This window comes from Panthera leo, chromosome B3, assembly GCF_018350215.1.
Source record: "Panthera leo isolate Ple1 chromosome B3, P.leo_Ple1_pat1.1, whole genome shotgun sequence".
Lineage (NCBI taxonomy): Eukaryota > Metazoa > Chordata > Mammalia > Carnivora > Felidae > Panthera > Panthera leo.
The window spans coordinates 143,629,827-143,646,136 of NC_056684.1; the positions used below are offsets into that span (position 1 = coordinate 143,629,827).

Consider the following 16,310-nt stretch of genomic DNA (forward strand, 5'->3'; position numbering starts at 1 on the left):
CCAAGAGGAGCCCTCCTGTCGCTCGTCAGGACCCAGGGCTGCGCCTGGACCAGGCCAGGTGGGTGGCTCTGGATGGGCCCTTAGCAGGCATGGGGCTTACAGAAGAGACAGCAGGGATTAAATGATGGCCTGTTCTCAGCTGACACTGGTCATGAGGCCACCGAGGGCCGGGCCTGTGCCGGCTCTCGACCCAGTGTCTAGTGTGACCTTAAGAGAGCCTGACGAGAAGGGTCTCATCTTCCCACGTCAGAGCGGCAGGGGTGAGGGGACAGGGACACTGGCCTTGCCTGCCAGTCCCCATTTCCTGGGACGCTTACAGCAGCTGTGTCACCGTCAACCTCGCCCTCCTCGTGTCCCATCCGGACAAAAAGCAGAGCGGAAGCAAGGGCTCAGAGGGAGTGGGGAGACCTCGCCCCTCCCCAGGTCGCCCACCCCTGGATGGAGCTCCTGGGGCCCATCCTGGGGCCTCCTCCCCACGCACCTCTGTCGTGCCCACGGGAGCAATGGCGTATTTTGGTGTTCTTGTTTCTATAATTTTTTTAATTAAACTTTTTACCTTGAAAAATCTTCAGGCCAAAAGAAGCCCTGCAGGCATATTTCAATAAAGTCCCATAGACCCTTCAGTCCAGATTTAGCCACCGCGAGCACTTTGCCACGGTCGCCTCACCTCTGAGCACGAAGCTGTGCGTGTGTGCCCGAGCGCGCGTACTTGGAGGGCCCTCGCAGGCCCGGATCCTTCAGCACGCGTTTCCCCAGAGCTGGCCTTCCTTCCCCCGCGTCACCTGCTGTCGGACAGGGATGTGGACGGGGGCGACACGGTGCTCTTCTGTTGCCACCGTCCCAGCCCAGGTCCCCGTGTGCGCTGCCTGCGGCCCTTCCTTCTCCTGCCTCTCTGTCCCTCGGGACCTGCTGTGCTGAGGAGCTGGGGCTCCTGGTCGGGTGGGCGGTCCCTCGGCGTGGGCTCGCCTGCCGTGGCGGAGCTGGCGTCTCTCCCTGTGAGGCCGTGCTCGGAGGCAGGACGGGGTCCGCTCGGCTTCCCCTGCACCTCTTGCCCCGTGTCAGGCTCCAAACCTCCCGGCCCGACTCCAAAAATAACACGTCCCGCCGCCTCCTTCCCTGAGGAAAGCCCCTTCCTGCCTGCAGCCTGCTGGGGTCACGCTGGTGAGCCTGCACTCCAGCCCCAACGACCAGATGCTGTGGGCACTCGACAGCAGGTGGAACGTCCACGTCCGGGCGGGGATCACCGAAGAGATGCCGGTGGGGACCGACTGGGAGCACGTGCCAGGTAGAGACGAGGCAGGGGGGTCCCGGCTGTCCCCTCACACGGGCCCCTGGTCCGTCCAGCAGACTGTCCCCCACGCAGCAACTTTGTCTCCTCTCCGCTGCTGTGCTGAGGCAGGTGACCGGCAAGCCACTAACGGAACATTCCTTGTTTGAGGGACCCAGCCAGCCCCCCTCACCGCGGAGTCCTCACCGGGAGCATCGTTTCCGCCCGGCCTGGACCCTTCAGTCCTGTGGCCCCGGGCTCCCAGCAGCTTCGCGGGCTCTGCCGGTGGGGCTGCTCTCCCTCGGCAGGCGCAGGGCACGGTCACCGCGGGGCCACCCTGCTCAACGGGGCCCAGTGGGGGGAGGGAGCAGCCTCGTGGGAGGGGGCGGTCTGTCCTGTCACAGCAGGGATGCGGACAGATGGACACGCTGTTGGCCTGCAGGGCTGCAAGCCTGCCAGCTGGCCCTGAGCACCAGGACCGTGTGGGCCCGCTGCCCCAACGGCGATCTTGCCCGGCGGTACGGCGTCACCGACAAAAACCCTGCCGGAGACTACTGGAAGAAGATTCCCGGAAACGTGACGTGTTTCACAGGCAGGTGCCAGGGCTCCGCGGGACTCGGGGCTGCGCGGCTCTCCCTGGGTCCGAGGCTCCCGTGGGCAGTGTCAGCAGGGGCTCCACCAGAGGCTGCCCCCGCCGGGCTCGCTCTCCAGAGAGCCGGGGGTCACACCAGAGGGAGGGCGCCTGGCACCTGGCTGGCCAGAGTCTCCCAGGAGGAGCACAGGGTGCTGGGCCACCCGCTTTCGAGCTGAGGAAACCGAGGCACGGGTCGGGATGGCGGAGCGGCCCCTTCTCCGCGTGCGTCCCCTTCCCCGGGCCCGCCGACTGACGAGCGTGTGGCCGGCTCTCGTCCCCTGCAGTGACCTCGTCCGACGAGCTGTGGGCAGTGGGCCCCCCAGGCTACCTCCTCCAGCGGCTGACCAAGACTTTCAGCCACTCTCGCTGCGCCCACGGCGGCCACGCCCCCACCCCCCACCCGGAGGACCTGGAGGACGAGTGGGAGGTCATCTGAAGGAGCGGGGACAGGGCGGCTCAGGAGGGAGGAAGCCGGCACGAGCAGCGGACGCGGTGCGGTGGTGGCGCTCGCTCTCGGCCAGCCAGGTGGGGCCGGGTCGGACGGCCCACGCTTGCTCTCGTCCGTGTTTGTTTCCGTCTTGTTCCAGAACCCACAGCCTCAGCCGAGCGGCCCGGAGCCGTGGCCAGAGCGGCAGCGCCTCTGAGCTCTTGCTCTGGCCTCCTCCGGCCGCTCCGGGCCCAGTGCGGGGACGGCCGCGTGGGTAACCCCCGGCGAAACGGAGCCGGAGGTCGGCACTCTCTGACCGCGGGGGGGTGGCCTGGCGACCGCTTCGTTGCCACCACGGGGACGCGGGCTCCGGCACACGTTCTGCGCCGGACGCCCCGCTTGGGGAACCGGGGCCGTGTCTGAGAGGCGGGGTGCTGGGCTGTGCCCGGATGCAGCACGCGCACATGCACGCGCACACGCACGCCGCCCACGCCCTCCCGGCCGCCTCCTGGAGAACACACTTCAGCCCAAACAACAAAGGCCGGTGGACAAGACTGGGTGTGAGAGGTGCACGTGTCTCCAAGGCAGCGGAGGCCCAGGTAGGGGCGGCCGGACGTGGGGGAGCCCAGCCACGTTAGTAACCGAGAAACGTCTCTAGACTAGTATTTAACTAATGCTGCTGGCGGGTATCATAAAGACCAGAAGCATCCTCACGGGATGAGTCTACTAATTATTGCCTTTTTCGTTCGTTGTTATTACAAACCTGCATAAGATACCTCATTTGAGATCAACTCTGACAAATTTAGAGGAGAAACGTCTTTTCTGAAACCACTGGAAGGGCCCTTCGTTCCTTTGCGTGGTTTCCCTGAGCCCGCGCTGTCCCCAGCTGCAGCGTCACACAGAGTGGGCGTCCCCCTCCGCGTGTCCTCAACGCGCGGGGCCGTCACGGGACCTGCCGGCTGGCCCCGAGAGGCGGGCATCGGGTTGATTACCCCGGAAGGTTCAAACTGGGCCCACCGTGGCCGCGCCGGCCGTGGGTCCCTGGGCTCCGCCTACAGTGCCCCCTCTGCTCGCCGGCCGCTGGGCCACGGGGCTTGGGGCCCGGCCGTGCGCCCCCCCCCCCCCAGCCCCCACCCCACCCCCTCCCAGACCCAGCTCGGGAGCGGGCCTCCAGCCTCGCTGCTGTTTTTAGCTTGCCTTTGGCCCAGGGCCCAGTTACTCGATGCCTGTTTTCTACTAAGCAAATGTGTCCGGGAGCCCCAGGCCACAGGTGAAGAGCGATAAAATACGTTCCCTGACCCTGACGGGACCAGCCAGCCGCGAAGATGGAGGCGTTCCAGCTGTAAACGAGGGCAGGATGCTGAAATCCCAGATCCCACTTCACTTTTATAGAACCCTGATTTTAAACGGAAAGGTTTGGGGACGGCAGAGGCCGGCCCAGGCTGGCCGCGGCTCCTGTGTGTCTGTTGTGCCTTGTCCGGCTCCTCTCAGATGGCAGAGCTCTCCTAAGCCCGCGGGACTTTAGTGCAATTAAACCCGAGTCTAGTTTGATACTTTGAAACTACTTTTAGCTTCAGTGCTTTGTACGGTTTTTTCTTTCCGGTTTAAATTTTAGTTGTGCTTTGAGACAGTGCAATAAACTAGACTTTTTCCAAGTGTGGTCGAGTCTGGTGTTTGAGCCGTGAGAAGGGACCCCTGGTGGGCGCTCACGGGGGTGACCCGCCCACGGGTGCCCGAAGCATCTGCCCACCGCGTTCGCCAGCCCAGCCCCCCTGCCAGGAGAGCGTGGCGGATGCCGTCGCGTGGCCTGCTTGGTGTGCAAATACGCACCGGGTTCCCCGGGGCGGCCGTCCTGACCGAACGGTCGCTCCAGAGGTAGACGTACCCCCGGCAGCCCCTGGGAAGGACACCCTCAGGGGAGGCGGAGCGCGGGGCTGTCTCCGCACGGAGGCCCGCTGAGGCCGGGCTGCTGTGGGCAGGCTCTGGAGGGGCTCCCGAGCCTCCATCCAAGAAACAATAGCAAATAGCCACAGTGCGCTGCCGGGAGCCCGCACGTGGGAAGAGAGCACGTTCGTAACGGCAGCAGGACACATCGTGTGCCAGGAAAGACCTGAACAGGAAATGTCGGACTCGGGTCAGGGAATGTCACGCTTCACGGATGTCAAACGAAGCTTGAATGAAGGAAGACACGGCCGACCCTCCCGATGGAAGACTAAGTACGTGGTGCAAAGGCAGGAGTCCTCTCCAAAGGAACTGGTGGGCTTAAGTCAGGCTGTCAGAACCCTCCCTGGCGTGTTCTGCTGGAGGGAGGCAGGGAAGAAGTCCCAGAACAATGTTTGTGCCCACAAGGGTCCCCGACTGCCAGATGTGCGCCCGGGGCCCCTGAGCTGCTTCGTGTCCCACCAGAGCCCCCTGAGAGAGATACCGTCAGTCTCAGGGACACTCGGGTTCCTTGACTTGCTGGAGGTCACACAGGGGCCACTGGGATTGGAGCCCAGCTCTGTGGAACCCCAGACCAGTGCTTCATGAGGCCACCTCACTGTCGGGGGAAGAAATAGGTGGGGGCTGCCAAGAGCGATGACAGCAGCAGGCGGTGTAAGTGTGGCGTGGGAGGGCAGGCCAGGGACACAGCTGCCCAGGCCCGCCAGGAGTTGGCACGGTGGGGGCACGTCGTAGAAGAGGGGACAGGCGGGTGCGGTCACCGCTGATGTGGACCACTGCCTCGTTATCTGGACAAAATAGCCATTAAATGGATTGAAGAATCTTAAAGCTAGGGGGAAAACAGTATCCAATTTCTGGATGGCAAAGGCTTTCTAGACTCCAAAGTGATGGGAAAAGCCACAGAGGAGAAGTATACAGATTTGATTTCCTCAAAATATTAAAATGTGATAAATTTAAAACCCCACAAAAGATTAAAAGGGGAAATAATTGTGGCATCACAGACGATGACGATGTACCTTAAACACTCGTACACGCCAGTTGGAGGACCTATGGCTCTCGTACGGACCCAGATGAAAGCGTGTCGCTTAGCTTAACCCCTGGCACCCAGGCGGGGCACACGCGGAGCAATCTTCAAACTTACGAAGCCACAAACTCCACTTCCGGAATCCTGTCCTCGGGACCAAATCCTAAACTGGGGGCAAGTGTATACCACAGGTCATTTTATCATTGCGTGATGCGAACCGCTGACCTCCAGGGGCAGCTTCCAGCGCGGCCTCCTGTGTGGCTGCTAGAAGCACGTGTCCCGGAGGAAACGGGCCAGGGCTTGGCCACATCGATGCCACAGGTCTTCCGTGTGTAATAACGTGGTGTTGCAGATACACAGGGGGAGAGAGAGAGAGAAGGGAGAGGGAAATGATACAATGCGCAGGTATTCGCACCCTTCTAACCTTTGGTGGGTTTGTATCTTTTGAATTTCAAGCCATGTAAATGTATTATTTATTTCAAAATAAATAAAATTCACATTTTAAAAAGTGCCAACATTAACTCCTTATGCTGTCAACACTAGCTGAGTCAAATATCACCAAGTAAACACCAAAGGCTCCTGAGAAGTCGTTTACAAAGCATTTTACAATATAGGAAAGTGCTTAGACTACAGTAAGTTTAAAAGTACTTAATTATTTGAGTGATCTGACATCATGTATGTAAAAAATATGCATAGAAAATAATTTTAACATATTTATATACATGCATAGAAAAAACTGGAAGAAAATACACCCACATGCTCGTAGTGGTTGGTCGGCGGGCTGGTGGCAGGCAGCTGGCCCCTTTTTTTGGCAGCCAGACAATGGAGGGCGAGCAGGACAGTGTTTCCGTGAGGAAACCCTGCCAGGCCCTGCCCTGGATTCCTCTGCAGTCCCAGTGCTCTGCCTCCAGTGTGAATTCTATAAGCAGAAATTCTTTTTAAAAATCACTTAAGACAGAAATCTCGGTCTTCACCTCTGTCCTGATCAAGGTGGTGGTTACATGTGTAGACATCTGTCAGAACTCCTCATACTATACATTTAAAGTCTGTGCATCTCAGGGCACCTGGCCGGCTCGGCGGGAAGAGCATGAGACTCTTGATCTCGAGGTCGTGAGTTCAAGCCCCACGTTGGGCGTAGAGCCTACTTAAAACAAAAAAAAGAAAGAAAAGGCCTCTTTTCATCTTTTAAGAAAAAATAAACTCTGTGCATCTATCGTCTGTCAGTCATGCTCCATTTAAAAATGTAGCAGGACAAGGGGATCCTGGGTGGCTGTCAGTTAAGCGTCCGACTTCAGCTCAGGTCATGATCTCGCAGTTTGTGAGTTCGAGCCCCACGTCGGGCTCCTCGCTGACAGTGTGAGGCCTGCTTGGGATTCTCTCTCCCTGTCTCTCTCTCTAAATAAACTTAAAATAAGTGGGAAGCTCTTTCCTTTAAAAAAAAGAAAAGAAAAGGTAGCAAGACACAACCACAGTGGGGCCAGGGCGGGAACAGGTGCAAACACTGCATGTGGCCGTCCCTGACCACGAGGGTTTCCTTCCTTCCCGGCTCCCCGGGAAGCATCCCTGTTCTGAACAGGACTGGCGAGAATTCAGGAAACTCTTCCCAGTACAGTAGCTGACAGTTGGTGAGGCATGGAGAGGAAGGGACACCAGAGTAATCTGCATCGAGGTAATACCAGGATGGAGTCCGCATGTGGCACGGCCCTTGCGTGGAGTCATGTCCCCACAGCCAGAGGAGGGGCAGAGCAAGGCCCTCACTGCCTTCACAGCCGCCTCCCCCAGCCCACCCCGACAGCAGGGCGGTCCCACGATGTGCCTTTCCGGTTCGTGGCCCAGCCTCCTCTGTCCTCCCTGGCAGGCGTCTGGGGTAAAGATTCTGGCCCCTGAGCTCCACCAGATTGGGAGTCACTGGGCCGATGGGTGGGCATGGTCGGGGGCAGTACTGGCCACAGTCAAACCTCCTTAGACCGGAATGAGTGGGCCAAACGAACCAGTGTGCTTCACCCCAGAGAAAAGTGGGCCTTGTTCTGGGCAGAGCAGTTGCTTCAGAGAAGCCATCAAGGCAACCTGCCAAGACCGAGAGCAGAGTCCCCGTCTGCCAAGGGACACCTGGGCGGGGCCTGACGGACTCTGGCCCTCCCCAGCACTCGGTGCACATGGCCCCCACCGACCTGGCTGTCCTTGCTGGGGCTGGAGGGTCCCAGGGACTGATAAGCCCAACACTAGGGACTTCCTGCCCAGCCTCCTGCCCTCCCTCTGGCCAGCGGCGGCCACCAGATAGCCCCGAGTCTCTCCTTATCACCCTGCACCACCTCTCTGGGGCCTCTGCTCAGTGATGCCTGCCGTGCCCCGAGCCAGGCGTCCCCGGCGTCACAGGGGCAGCTGTGCCGGCAATCAGGCCCCACTGCTGCCACACGGCTGGGACACTGGCTGACCTCGACTCCCTCAGCCTTCCCTGCGGCTCCAAGCAGTGTGAACTCCGTTACCCTCCCGGACCCCGTCCCACCCACCCACGGTGAGGACACCAAGGGCTAATGCCCTGGGATACCCTCCTCCTGCCATCTCAGCCCTCCAGGGCATAAAGGGCCTCCGGTGGGCCCCAAAGTCACCCCGCAAGTGATAGAAGGTCCCCACAGCTGCCTCTCAGTCCCAAGAGCTGCCTGCTGGTCACCTTCAAAGCAAACCACTCCACCTGGGCCCCAGAACTTCCCCTGAACACGCGTGCTCAGGCTGGGCCCCCAGGCGGCAGGGCCCATGATGATCCCGCCACCCACTCGAGAACGAGCCCAGGTCGCGCCTCCTGCATGCCTGACAACGGGTTCTGTGGGGTGCCCCTTCCATGGCCTCCCGGGGAGTCCTGAGGCAAGGCAGCTCCCCCACCTCTGCCTCATCCCAGTCCTAGCCCAGGGACCTCAAAAGGGCAGCCGTAATATAGTGTGTAAGGCAAGAGGGGCCCAGGAGGACTCACCCCACAGAAGATGCAGCTGGGCCTGGGGAGACGGGGGAGAAGGCTGCAAACCGTTCCCTTTCAGGTGCCTAGGCCTTCTAGAAGCTGCTGGGGCATCCGGGCACCAAGAATCCCCCCAACGCCTCCACAGGCCCACCGCCCGGAAGCCACTGCGACCTGCTCCTCTGGGCCACCCTAGTCTCCACCTTCATGCACCCCCAAAGGCAATGCACTCTCCCCCACAATGGCATCCCTGGTGGGAGGACCTGGGACCACCTAGAGCCAGCGGTTCCTGATGCCCCCGGTTCTGAGCTGGGAGAGATATTAGTATCCACTGCCCCCAAGTGTCAACCTTCAGAGAAACTACTGAACTGACCCCCAGGACACACAGCAGGAAGGGAGGAGCCCTCACTCCCACCTGCCATCTAGGACCAGCCCCTGGGCTGTGCACCCCTCCCTTCTCCCCTCCTCCCCGCCATCCGGCAGACCTTTAGCCGTCTCCTCCTGGCAGGACATCGTGGCCCTCCAGCCCGAGCCACGCAGCTTGGATTTCATAGCCCAGCGGAACTCCCCGGGGCCGAACGGCCTGGCCATCCTCCCTGGCCTCGAGGCTCCTTAGGGCACGGACCAGGCTTGTCCATCAGTCCATTTGTCCTGAAGGATGGCGGCACATCCGTTAACAATCTTCTTCAGAACCTTCCTACAGAAGCCAGCTCCATTAGCTGGGGCAAGAGCGCTTGCCCCACTGGGAGCCACAGCCACCCAGTCACCCTCTGGGGACTGGGCCAGGGGAACACCTGGGATCCCACACCAAGGGCCGGAGCCAGGTCAGGCCCGGAGGAAGGCACATCTAACACCACCAGAAGACAGGGTGGAGGGAGGCGGGGAACAGGGGCCTGAGGCACCAGAGGCTTCCTGGCAGAGAAGAGGAAAGCAGGAGCGGGGGACTTGGTGCCTGCTACTCATCAGGGAAGACAGACAAGCCCAGGCCCGGATACACCAGTTCTGGAGGGAGGTGTCACAAGGATATCCAAGGAGGGGACGCGGGAGAAGCAGGAGCACAGTCTGGATCACGCCTCCCCCCACGCCAGCACAGCAAGCCTTCCCGTCCTCCTCTGCCCCACACAGGAGTTCGCAAGGCCCTATATGCCAACTGCACAGAGGACCTCTTTCCCAGAACCTCACAGGCCCTGCTCTCTTGGCCTCTAGGCCCTCGCACATGCTGTCCCCAGCTCAGGCACGTCGGTCCACACCCAAAGCCCCTGCCCAATTCTAGCTCAGCTGTCACTCCCTCTGGGACACCTGGTCCTGGAGGCTCTACATCAACATGGAAAGCTTCACGGGCTGGACAGTGAGCAGAGGGTAGGGCCTGGCTCTAGGAGTCGCGTGACTCCTGTACCCTTGCAAAAAGGGAGGGAGGCGGGGAGCTGAGCTCAGCCGGACCCCAGAAACCCGCAGCCGGGGGCCCACCTGACCATCAAGGCCCAGCCTGCAGCGCGTGCAACATACGAAGCAGAGGTTCTCCTATACAGAGATCAATATATGTAAAGTGCTGGGTACAACGCTCTGAAAAATAGTATTTCCAAAAATCCAACGACCGGCCCCCCCGCCTCCCCGCCGAGGTTTAGCCCTTGCCCGTGAGGTCCAGCGGCTGCAGGAAAGGCGGCAGCGGCAGCTCGTCCAGGGCCTCGGGGAAGCGTCCAGGCGAGATGGCGGTGACCAGCACCTGCATGGCGCGCACGAAGAGCGAGGGCGGCGCCAGGCCCGCCAGCCACTGGAACTTGTCCTCGCCCAGCAGCCGCTGCCAGCGCGGCCGGTCGCCCAGCAGCTCCCGGCGGGCAGGGCCGGCGGCGCCCGCGGGCGTGTACAGCGCCAGCAGGTCGAGCAGCAGCAGGCGGCGCTGGCGCGGCTCCCCGGGCGCAGAGGCGGGCGCCCCGGCGGCGGCAGCGGCGGCATTGGGGGCCCCGGCGTCGCGGCCCAGCTGGCGCAGCAGCAGCTCAAGAGGCGTGAGGCCGCCGCCGTCGCGCAGGCCGGGTGACGCGCCGTGGCCAAGCAGCAGGAAGAGGCACTCGGGGCGCGCCAGCTCGCAGGCCGCGTGCAGCGCCGTGCCACCACCCTCCACGCGGCTGCAGCCGCGCCGGTCGAGCACGCGCGCGCGCTCCTCGGGCGGGAAGTCGCGCACGGTGCGCAGGATGCGGCGCAGGATGCCCACGCGGTTGTAGCGCACGGCCAGCGCCACGTGCGGCCCGGGCGCCGCGCAGCAGCGGAAGCCGGCGCTGGGTGGCGCGAGCGCGCGCCGCGGGAACGTGGCCAGCAGGTAGTGCGCGTACGCCTGGTGGTCGTGCACGAGCGCGTAGAGCAGCGCCTCGGAGGGCGAGTAAGCGGCGGCGCGGCCGCGCTCGTCCCAGTGGAAGGCCTCGCTGGCGCGCATGTCCTCGAGCAGCCACACCGGCAGCAGGTCGCGGACGGCCTGGTAGAAGGCGAACGACGACTTGCGACACTGCTTCTGCGCCCGTGAGCGCGCCGCGCCTGCGCCCTCCGGCCCGCCGTCCGCGCCGCCCCCGGGCCGCCGCGCGTCCCACGGCATGCTGGTGGCGGACGCCTGCCTCCCGGCCTCACGGCATGAGCCCGGCGGCAGCTGACCACCTGCACCTGCGGGGAGGGGATCGCGGTGAGGCTCCAAAGCTCGAGGTTGCCTGCTGCTTAGGAGGGGCCCTTCTCTGCTAGGTCCCGACCCACCTCCCACATCCTTGATCTAGCTGCCTCTGCTCTCCCTCCCTTAAAGTGTCTTGTTCTCCGGCACCTCTGCTAGAGATGCCCTTCCGTTCCCCCTCCCCTCAGAGCCCCACCCGCCATCAAGGCCACGCCGAAAACCCGCCTCCCCACCTCTTTCAGCCCAGAGACCTGCTGACCTGGCTGACTAGGCCCACCAGGTGCATCCAACCCCAAAGAGAAAAGACCAGGTTGGGGGGCAGGAAAGTTGGAGCCCACCTCTCCAGCTGAGCCAAGCTCCACCTAACCATGACCCTATCCTCTGACCCCTGACCACAGGTGGGAGCACCTAGGGCCTCCCCCCATCCCAGACAGGGACAGGGTTCTAGACCCAGACCTACCTGGTTCCTGCACTCTGATCACAGGACGTTGAGCATATATCACTCTCCTTCTCTGAGCCTCCACTTCCTCATCTGTAAAAAAGGGGGTGGGAGAAATGGAAGTTGTGAGCCCCAGCTGGGTGAGGTGGGGTGGAGCCTTCCACCCAAACATGATGTTTACTGGATATCATCAACCCTAGCTGCTGGGAGGAGGCCGCAATGAAATCAACCTAGAAACGGGTGTGCACAACGCTTTACAGCAAATCCCCTCCAGGTCTGCAACTTCTCTTGATCTTCCCAACTACTAGATGAAGCAGGTACTGTCATCCCATTTTCCAGCAAGAGACAAGCTTGTCCAAGGTCAGTCAGCAAGTCATGGTACAGCCAAGCCTAGAACCAAGATTTCCTGACTCCCATTTTGGGCTCATTCCAGAAATGGGGGGAGAGGGGAGCCCCCAACCCACAGGGAGCCCAGCTTGAGCCCTGCCTGACCTTGCTCGCTGAGCCCCCGGCCCCAAACTGAGCCCTGGTCTCTGACCCCTGACCCTGGTCCAAGCTCCCACTGCTTTCTCTCAAGGGTAAGCTGTTGGTCACAAGGGGCCTGGGTCAGCGCACAGGCCGCGTCCACACACACTGGGTAACTAAGTTACAGAGACGAACACTCTGGGGAGTGGGCTACAGCCGCAGTGCTCTTTGGGGGGCACCATGCCCGAAACACCCCCCGCCCAAGCCTGGGACTCTGCGTCCCAGGTGTATGTACCCCTGTGTGGATACCCGTGGGACGCCAGGCGGGTTACGTAAAGTTGGGCCGCCCCACGTCACTGGGCAGCGAGTCACAGCCGCGGCTCCGTGAATGGGGGGGTTGGGCCACCGAAGGCAGGGCTGTACGCCCGGGGCCGCCCGCCAGCTCCTCCCCGTCCCCTCCCGGCGGCCGCGGGTCGCGGGGGTCGAGGCCAGGGTGTTTGCCGACCGGTGGCCAGAGCAGCGAGGGCTGCACCTGCGTGTGCATATGCCCAGGGGACACGAGGGGGCGGCGGCCAGGGGAGAGCACCCGGGGCTGGGGCCGCGCGCCGAGCGGGCCGGGGGTAGGCGGGGGACTCACCGTGGGGGACAGCAGGGCCTTGGGCCTGACGTCCCAGTCCCCGTCCCGCTGAGGGCCGAAGCGCGCGCTGTTACCCCGCGGGTAGGCGCGCAGGCAAAGGTCCCAAGACGGGCGGGCGAGAGGAAGCCGCCGCCGCCCGCGCCCGCCGCAGCCGCGGTCTGAGCCGCCGCGGCCGGATCGCTGGGCGGCGGCGCCGGCGGCGGGCGGGCGGCGGGCGGCGCAGTGCGGTCGGAGCCCGGTAGGACCGCGGGACCGTCCTCCGCAGCCATTGGCCCGCACTGCCGGCCCCCGCCGCCGCCCATTGGTCGCCACGCTGCACCATTGTTACGTCACCAGCCGGTGGGCGGGGCGCCCGGCCAGACCCGCGGAAAAGTTGGGAGAAACTTGCGGGCGCGCGGGGGGGCGGGGCTGGCACAAGCCGATGCGGGGCGGGGCTCCCGGAAACCCGAGCTGCGGGCGAGGAAAGGCCCCCCGGCGGCCCGGGAACGGGAGGATGATTGGGCCGATTTGCGGGGTGGGTCCCGGCGCGCGCGTAGGCGCTCCGGCTCCCTGGAGTGTGACTTCCCTCGTCACCCCAGAAGTCCGATTCCACCTCCCCAGTAACCCTCTGTGACCTTGAGGGAGACCTCCGGAGCTGTTTCCCATCAGTCCATGGAGGGGTCAAAGGGCAGGAGCTCTGACTCCTCCTAAGGGACCCAACTGTGTTCTGCCAGGCCAGTGTCGGGGCATCGGAGCCCCTGCTGTAGGCTGACGTTCCCAGGGGACGGTCCAATGGATGCAGGCAGCTATTAATGAGCGCGGACTGTGTGCCAATCTCAGTGCTAAACATACTTGATTTCACTTCATTTTCACAATCGGTAGCGGTGGAAACTATGACCCCCCCCCCCCCCCCCATTCACAGGCCAGGAAATTGAGGCTCGCAGGGAGGTGGCCTCCCAAGTGAGGAGCAGCCAGAAGGGAAACCAGGTGCTTCGCCTACTTTTCTTCAGACATGGTGGTGGATTGGGCCCCAGCTGCCCCACGAAGTGTCCAAGGTTTGGGGTGCCCCACATGCGGGCACCCAAGGTCATGCTGAGACCCCACCAGATGCCCCCACCTGAAGCACTGCCCCACCTAGGGGGGGTGTGATCTCATAGGCCCGCAGTGAAGCTCTTGGGGTCCAGGGCGACCACCAGATGTAGAGAAAGTAGGTCATTGACCCGGGAATGTGGGATCCACCTGCCTCGCCTAGGCTTTCCCCTGCTCCTCTCTCTAGGCCCTCAGTTTCCCTGCATTTTCTCCCAGCTTTCCCATTCTGGACGTCTCTGAGTATGATGGGGGGAGGGGCAAAGTGAATGGAGATCCTGGGGTTGACTGTTTGCCCTCTGGAGCCCCCAGACCCTGGGAGTGAGAGCTTCCTAGGGAAGTGGTGCCGGAGGTGAACTACCTGTGGCTCAGAGCTCGGGCCCCTTGCTTCCTCGTCCTCATCCTTTTTCAGGGCTGGAGTTGAGACCTCCTGCCATCTCCAGGACTACCAGTGGAGTGAGGTTGTAAGGGCATCGGCCGCAGGTGCCAGGGTGTGCAGCTGGCCTCAGGGCAAGTCTCTCTCCACCCCTGGCTGCCCTCCTTGCCTTTCCCTTCAATTTGTCTTCTTCACTGGGGTTCCTAAAGGCCTCTTTCTAAAAAGTCATGTCTCACCCCATATCTTCACCACTTAGAAGCTTCCCGTGCACATGATTAGCCAGAAAGACCAGGTGGGCAGAGGAAAGGCATTCCCCGCTGAGGAACATTGGAGCAAAGGTCTGGGAATGGCTGAAGAAGTTTGGAGATATCAGTCAGGAGGGGCCAAGCTGCGTATGTCCTTGAATCCTGGGGCAGGTAGCTTGGGTTTGTCCTGAGGATTTGGAAGTGATGGCAGAAAGGGTTTGGAGGTCAGTTGGTTAGTGAATTATTTCAGGCATATGAAAATAATCATAATGAATGCCTGGGAACCACGGTCCAGTTTAAGAAATAACAGGTGGGTAACTCTGAAGGCCTGTGTGCCCATCCTGCCCACCCCCTGCCAGCCCTGGGTCTTTCCCACGGTGGCAGCTGACATTGTAACACTGTCCGTCATGGCACCAATCAGCCCTCGCTGCCAGCGCCTTGCTCTCTCCTCCCAAGGTTACTTTCAGACTCACCCTCTGGGGTACATGCTGCTCTGGGTTGCCGAGGCATCTTCTGCTGGTGGGAGCTGTCCCCCGTGCCTGGCACACGTGTGGTCTCGCAGAGCTTCTGGCTGTGAACATCCTGCCTATGTCTACTTGGGGACCGTGCTGGGGCCTGGACGCAGGGACAGGGCGTGCCCCTCCACGTCAGCCTTTTAATGCCAGGTGCTCGGCTGCCCCATAAGGCTGCTTCAGGAACAGTTCGAACAGGGTGCAGAGGGGCAGCTTTCCTCAGGAAGGGAGGATGGACTTGGAGGGGGTGGAGGGCGGCTGGGGCAGAGGGGAGTGGATGGAAGATGAAGAGACGGAGGCCCAGGGTGGAGAGGGGCTACCCTGCCCAGTCCTGGATGCCCTCAGCAGGGAGTGGGAGTGCTCACCAGCACAGCTGTCTTGGTATGGGGTTTGACTTTTAACACTGTAGTGTTTCCTCTGGAACCCAACCCAAGCCCCACTCCCCTCTGTCCTGGAAGAACTTGTCCCACAGGACAGGCATCTGGGTGTGCCCAGGTAGTGAGGAGAGCCATTCAGGGTGTGTGTTACAGGTAGAGGGAGGAAGGTAGGGAGTGCTCCCTGGGGGAGGAGGTTGGTGCCAAACATGCTGGCTGGTTGTTTTTTTGTTTTTTTGTTTTTAATGTTTACTGATTTTCGAGAGAGAGGCAGAGTACGAGCAGGGGAAGGGCAGAAAGAGGGAGACACAGAATCCGAAGCAGGCTCCAGGCTGTCAGCACAGAGCCCGACGTGGGGCTCAAACTCACAGACCGCGAGATCACGACCTGAGCCGAAGCCAGCCGCTTCACCCACTGAGCCACACAGGCACCCGTAAGCACGCTGGCTTCTAATCAGCTATTCACCAACTGTGGGACCATAGGCTGAATAACTCCACCTGTCTGAGCTCCAGTTTCTTATCTGTGAAATGAGTCAGGTGGATTTTCAGATCTCAAAAGGAAGCTGTTCCAAGGGGCAGGATTGGGCAAGGGCCAGGAACTTGAGAAAGCAGAGGGAAGTATGGGAAGTGGCCAGGACCAGGAAAGAGGATAGGGAGATCCCACCCCCTGCCGCCACCACACCTGGGTCCTCTCCTGACTTCAACTAGCTGTGCTGGGCCAAAGCCCACCTAGTCTCCAGGGGCCTGTTCCATGGGTGCTTGCTCCTCCCCCTCCGGCTTCTCCCCTTGGACAGCTGGGCTTGTCCCCACCTGCCCTGGCGTTCAAGGTCGCCCACAGAGCTCTCCGCCCCATCCAGCCAGTCTTTCAAGGCTCAACATGAGATGCCAGTACAGACCAAAGACAGGATAAAACTAAGCGAAGACGAGTGATACCATGGGAACCAAAGAGTCCAACATACATGGCAAAGGAGTGACATTCAGAATGTGTAAAGATCTCCTGCAACCCAGTGAGAAAGGTTAACCCAGGAGGAAAATGGGCAAGCAGTATGAATAGGCAATTCACACGCTGGCCAACAAACACATGAAGATACTCAGTTCTGTAAGAAATCAGCAAAGGTACAACCTCTTGTATCGCCTACTGGCCAAAACTGAAGTGGCCAGTAACAGCCTATATTGTCAGGGTGAAGAATCAGGTCTTCACTCTCATGCAGAGGTGGGGAGGGCACTCCAAAGGCACTTGGGTCCGGCAATCTTTTGGTTAGCTATCTTATCCCAGATAAGTACTTGCCCACACGCCAACAAGTT

The 16,310-nt window shown here is 61.4% G+C and overlaps 2 protein-coding genes across 7 annotated transcripts in view; one reads left to right on the forward strand and one right to left on the reverse strand.

Moving 5' to 3' along the window:
• The window catches only part of TECPR2 (tectonin beta-propeller repeat containing 2), a 105,659-nt gene extending 102,207 nt beyond the window's left edge, over positions 1–3,452 (forward strand). For 3 of the 6 annotated variants that reach the window (XM_042944342.1, XM_042944343.1, XM_042944345.1), the window contains exons 18-20: positions 1,144–1,285; positions 1,710–1,859; positions 2,186–3,452. In XM_042944342.1, coding sequence (XP_042800276.1) covers positions 1,144–1,285; positions 1,710–1,859; positions 2,186–2,337 — 444 coding nt within the window. In that variant the 3' untranslated portion in view covers positions 2,338–3,452. Of the gene's footprint in view, positions 1–1,143; positions 1,553–1,709; positions 1,860–2,185 lie in introns of those variants that run through there. The other 3 variants (XR_006204088.1, XR_006204087.1, XR_006204089.1) reach the window with 3 other exon arrangements.
• Positions 3,453–6,731: 3,279 nt separating this feature from the next.
• Positions 6,732–12,573, reverse strand: ANKRD9 (ankyrin repeat domain 9). Its single transcript, XM_042944351.1, has 3 exons — positions 12,435–12,573; positions 11,354–11,425; positions 6,732–10,892 (listed from the first exon to the last, which is right to left on the reverse strand). The coding sequence occupies exon 3, from the start codon at positions 10,825–10,827 to the stop codon at positions 9,865–9,867; it is 963 nt and encodes a 320-aa protein (XP_042800285.1). The 5' UTR covers positions 10,828–10,892; positions 11,354–11,425; positions 12,435–12,573; the 3' UTR covers positions 6,732–9,864.
• Positions 12,574–16,310: the final 3,737 nt, after the last annotated feature.

Coding starts and splice junctions, on each gene's coding strand:
- ANKRD9 (XM_042944351.1), bottom strand. CDS start 10,827: ATGCCGTGGGACGCGCGGCGGCCCGGGGGCGGCGCGGACGGCGGGCCG.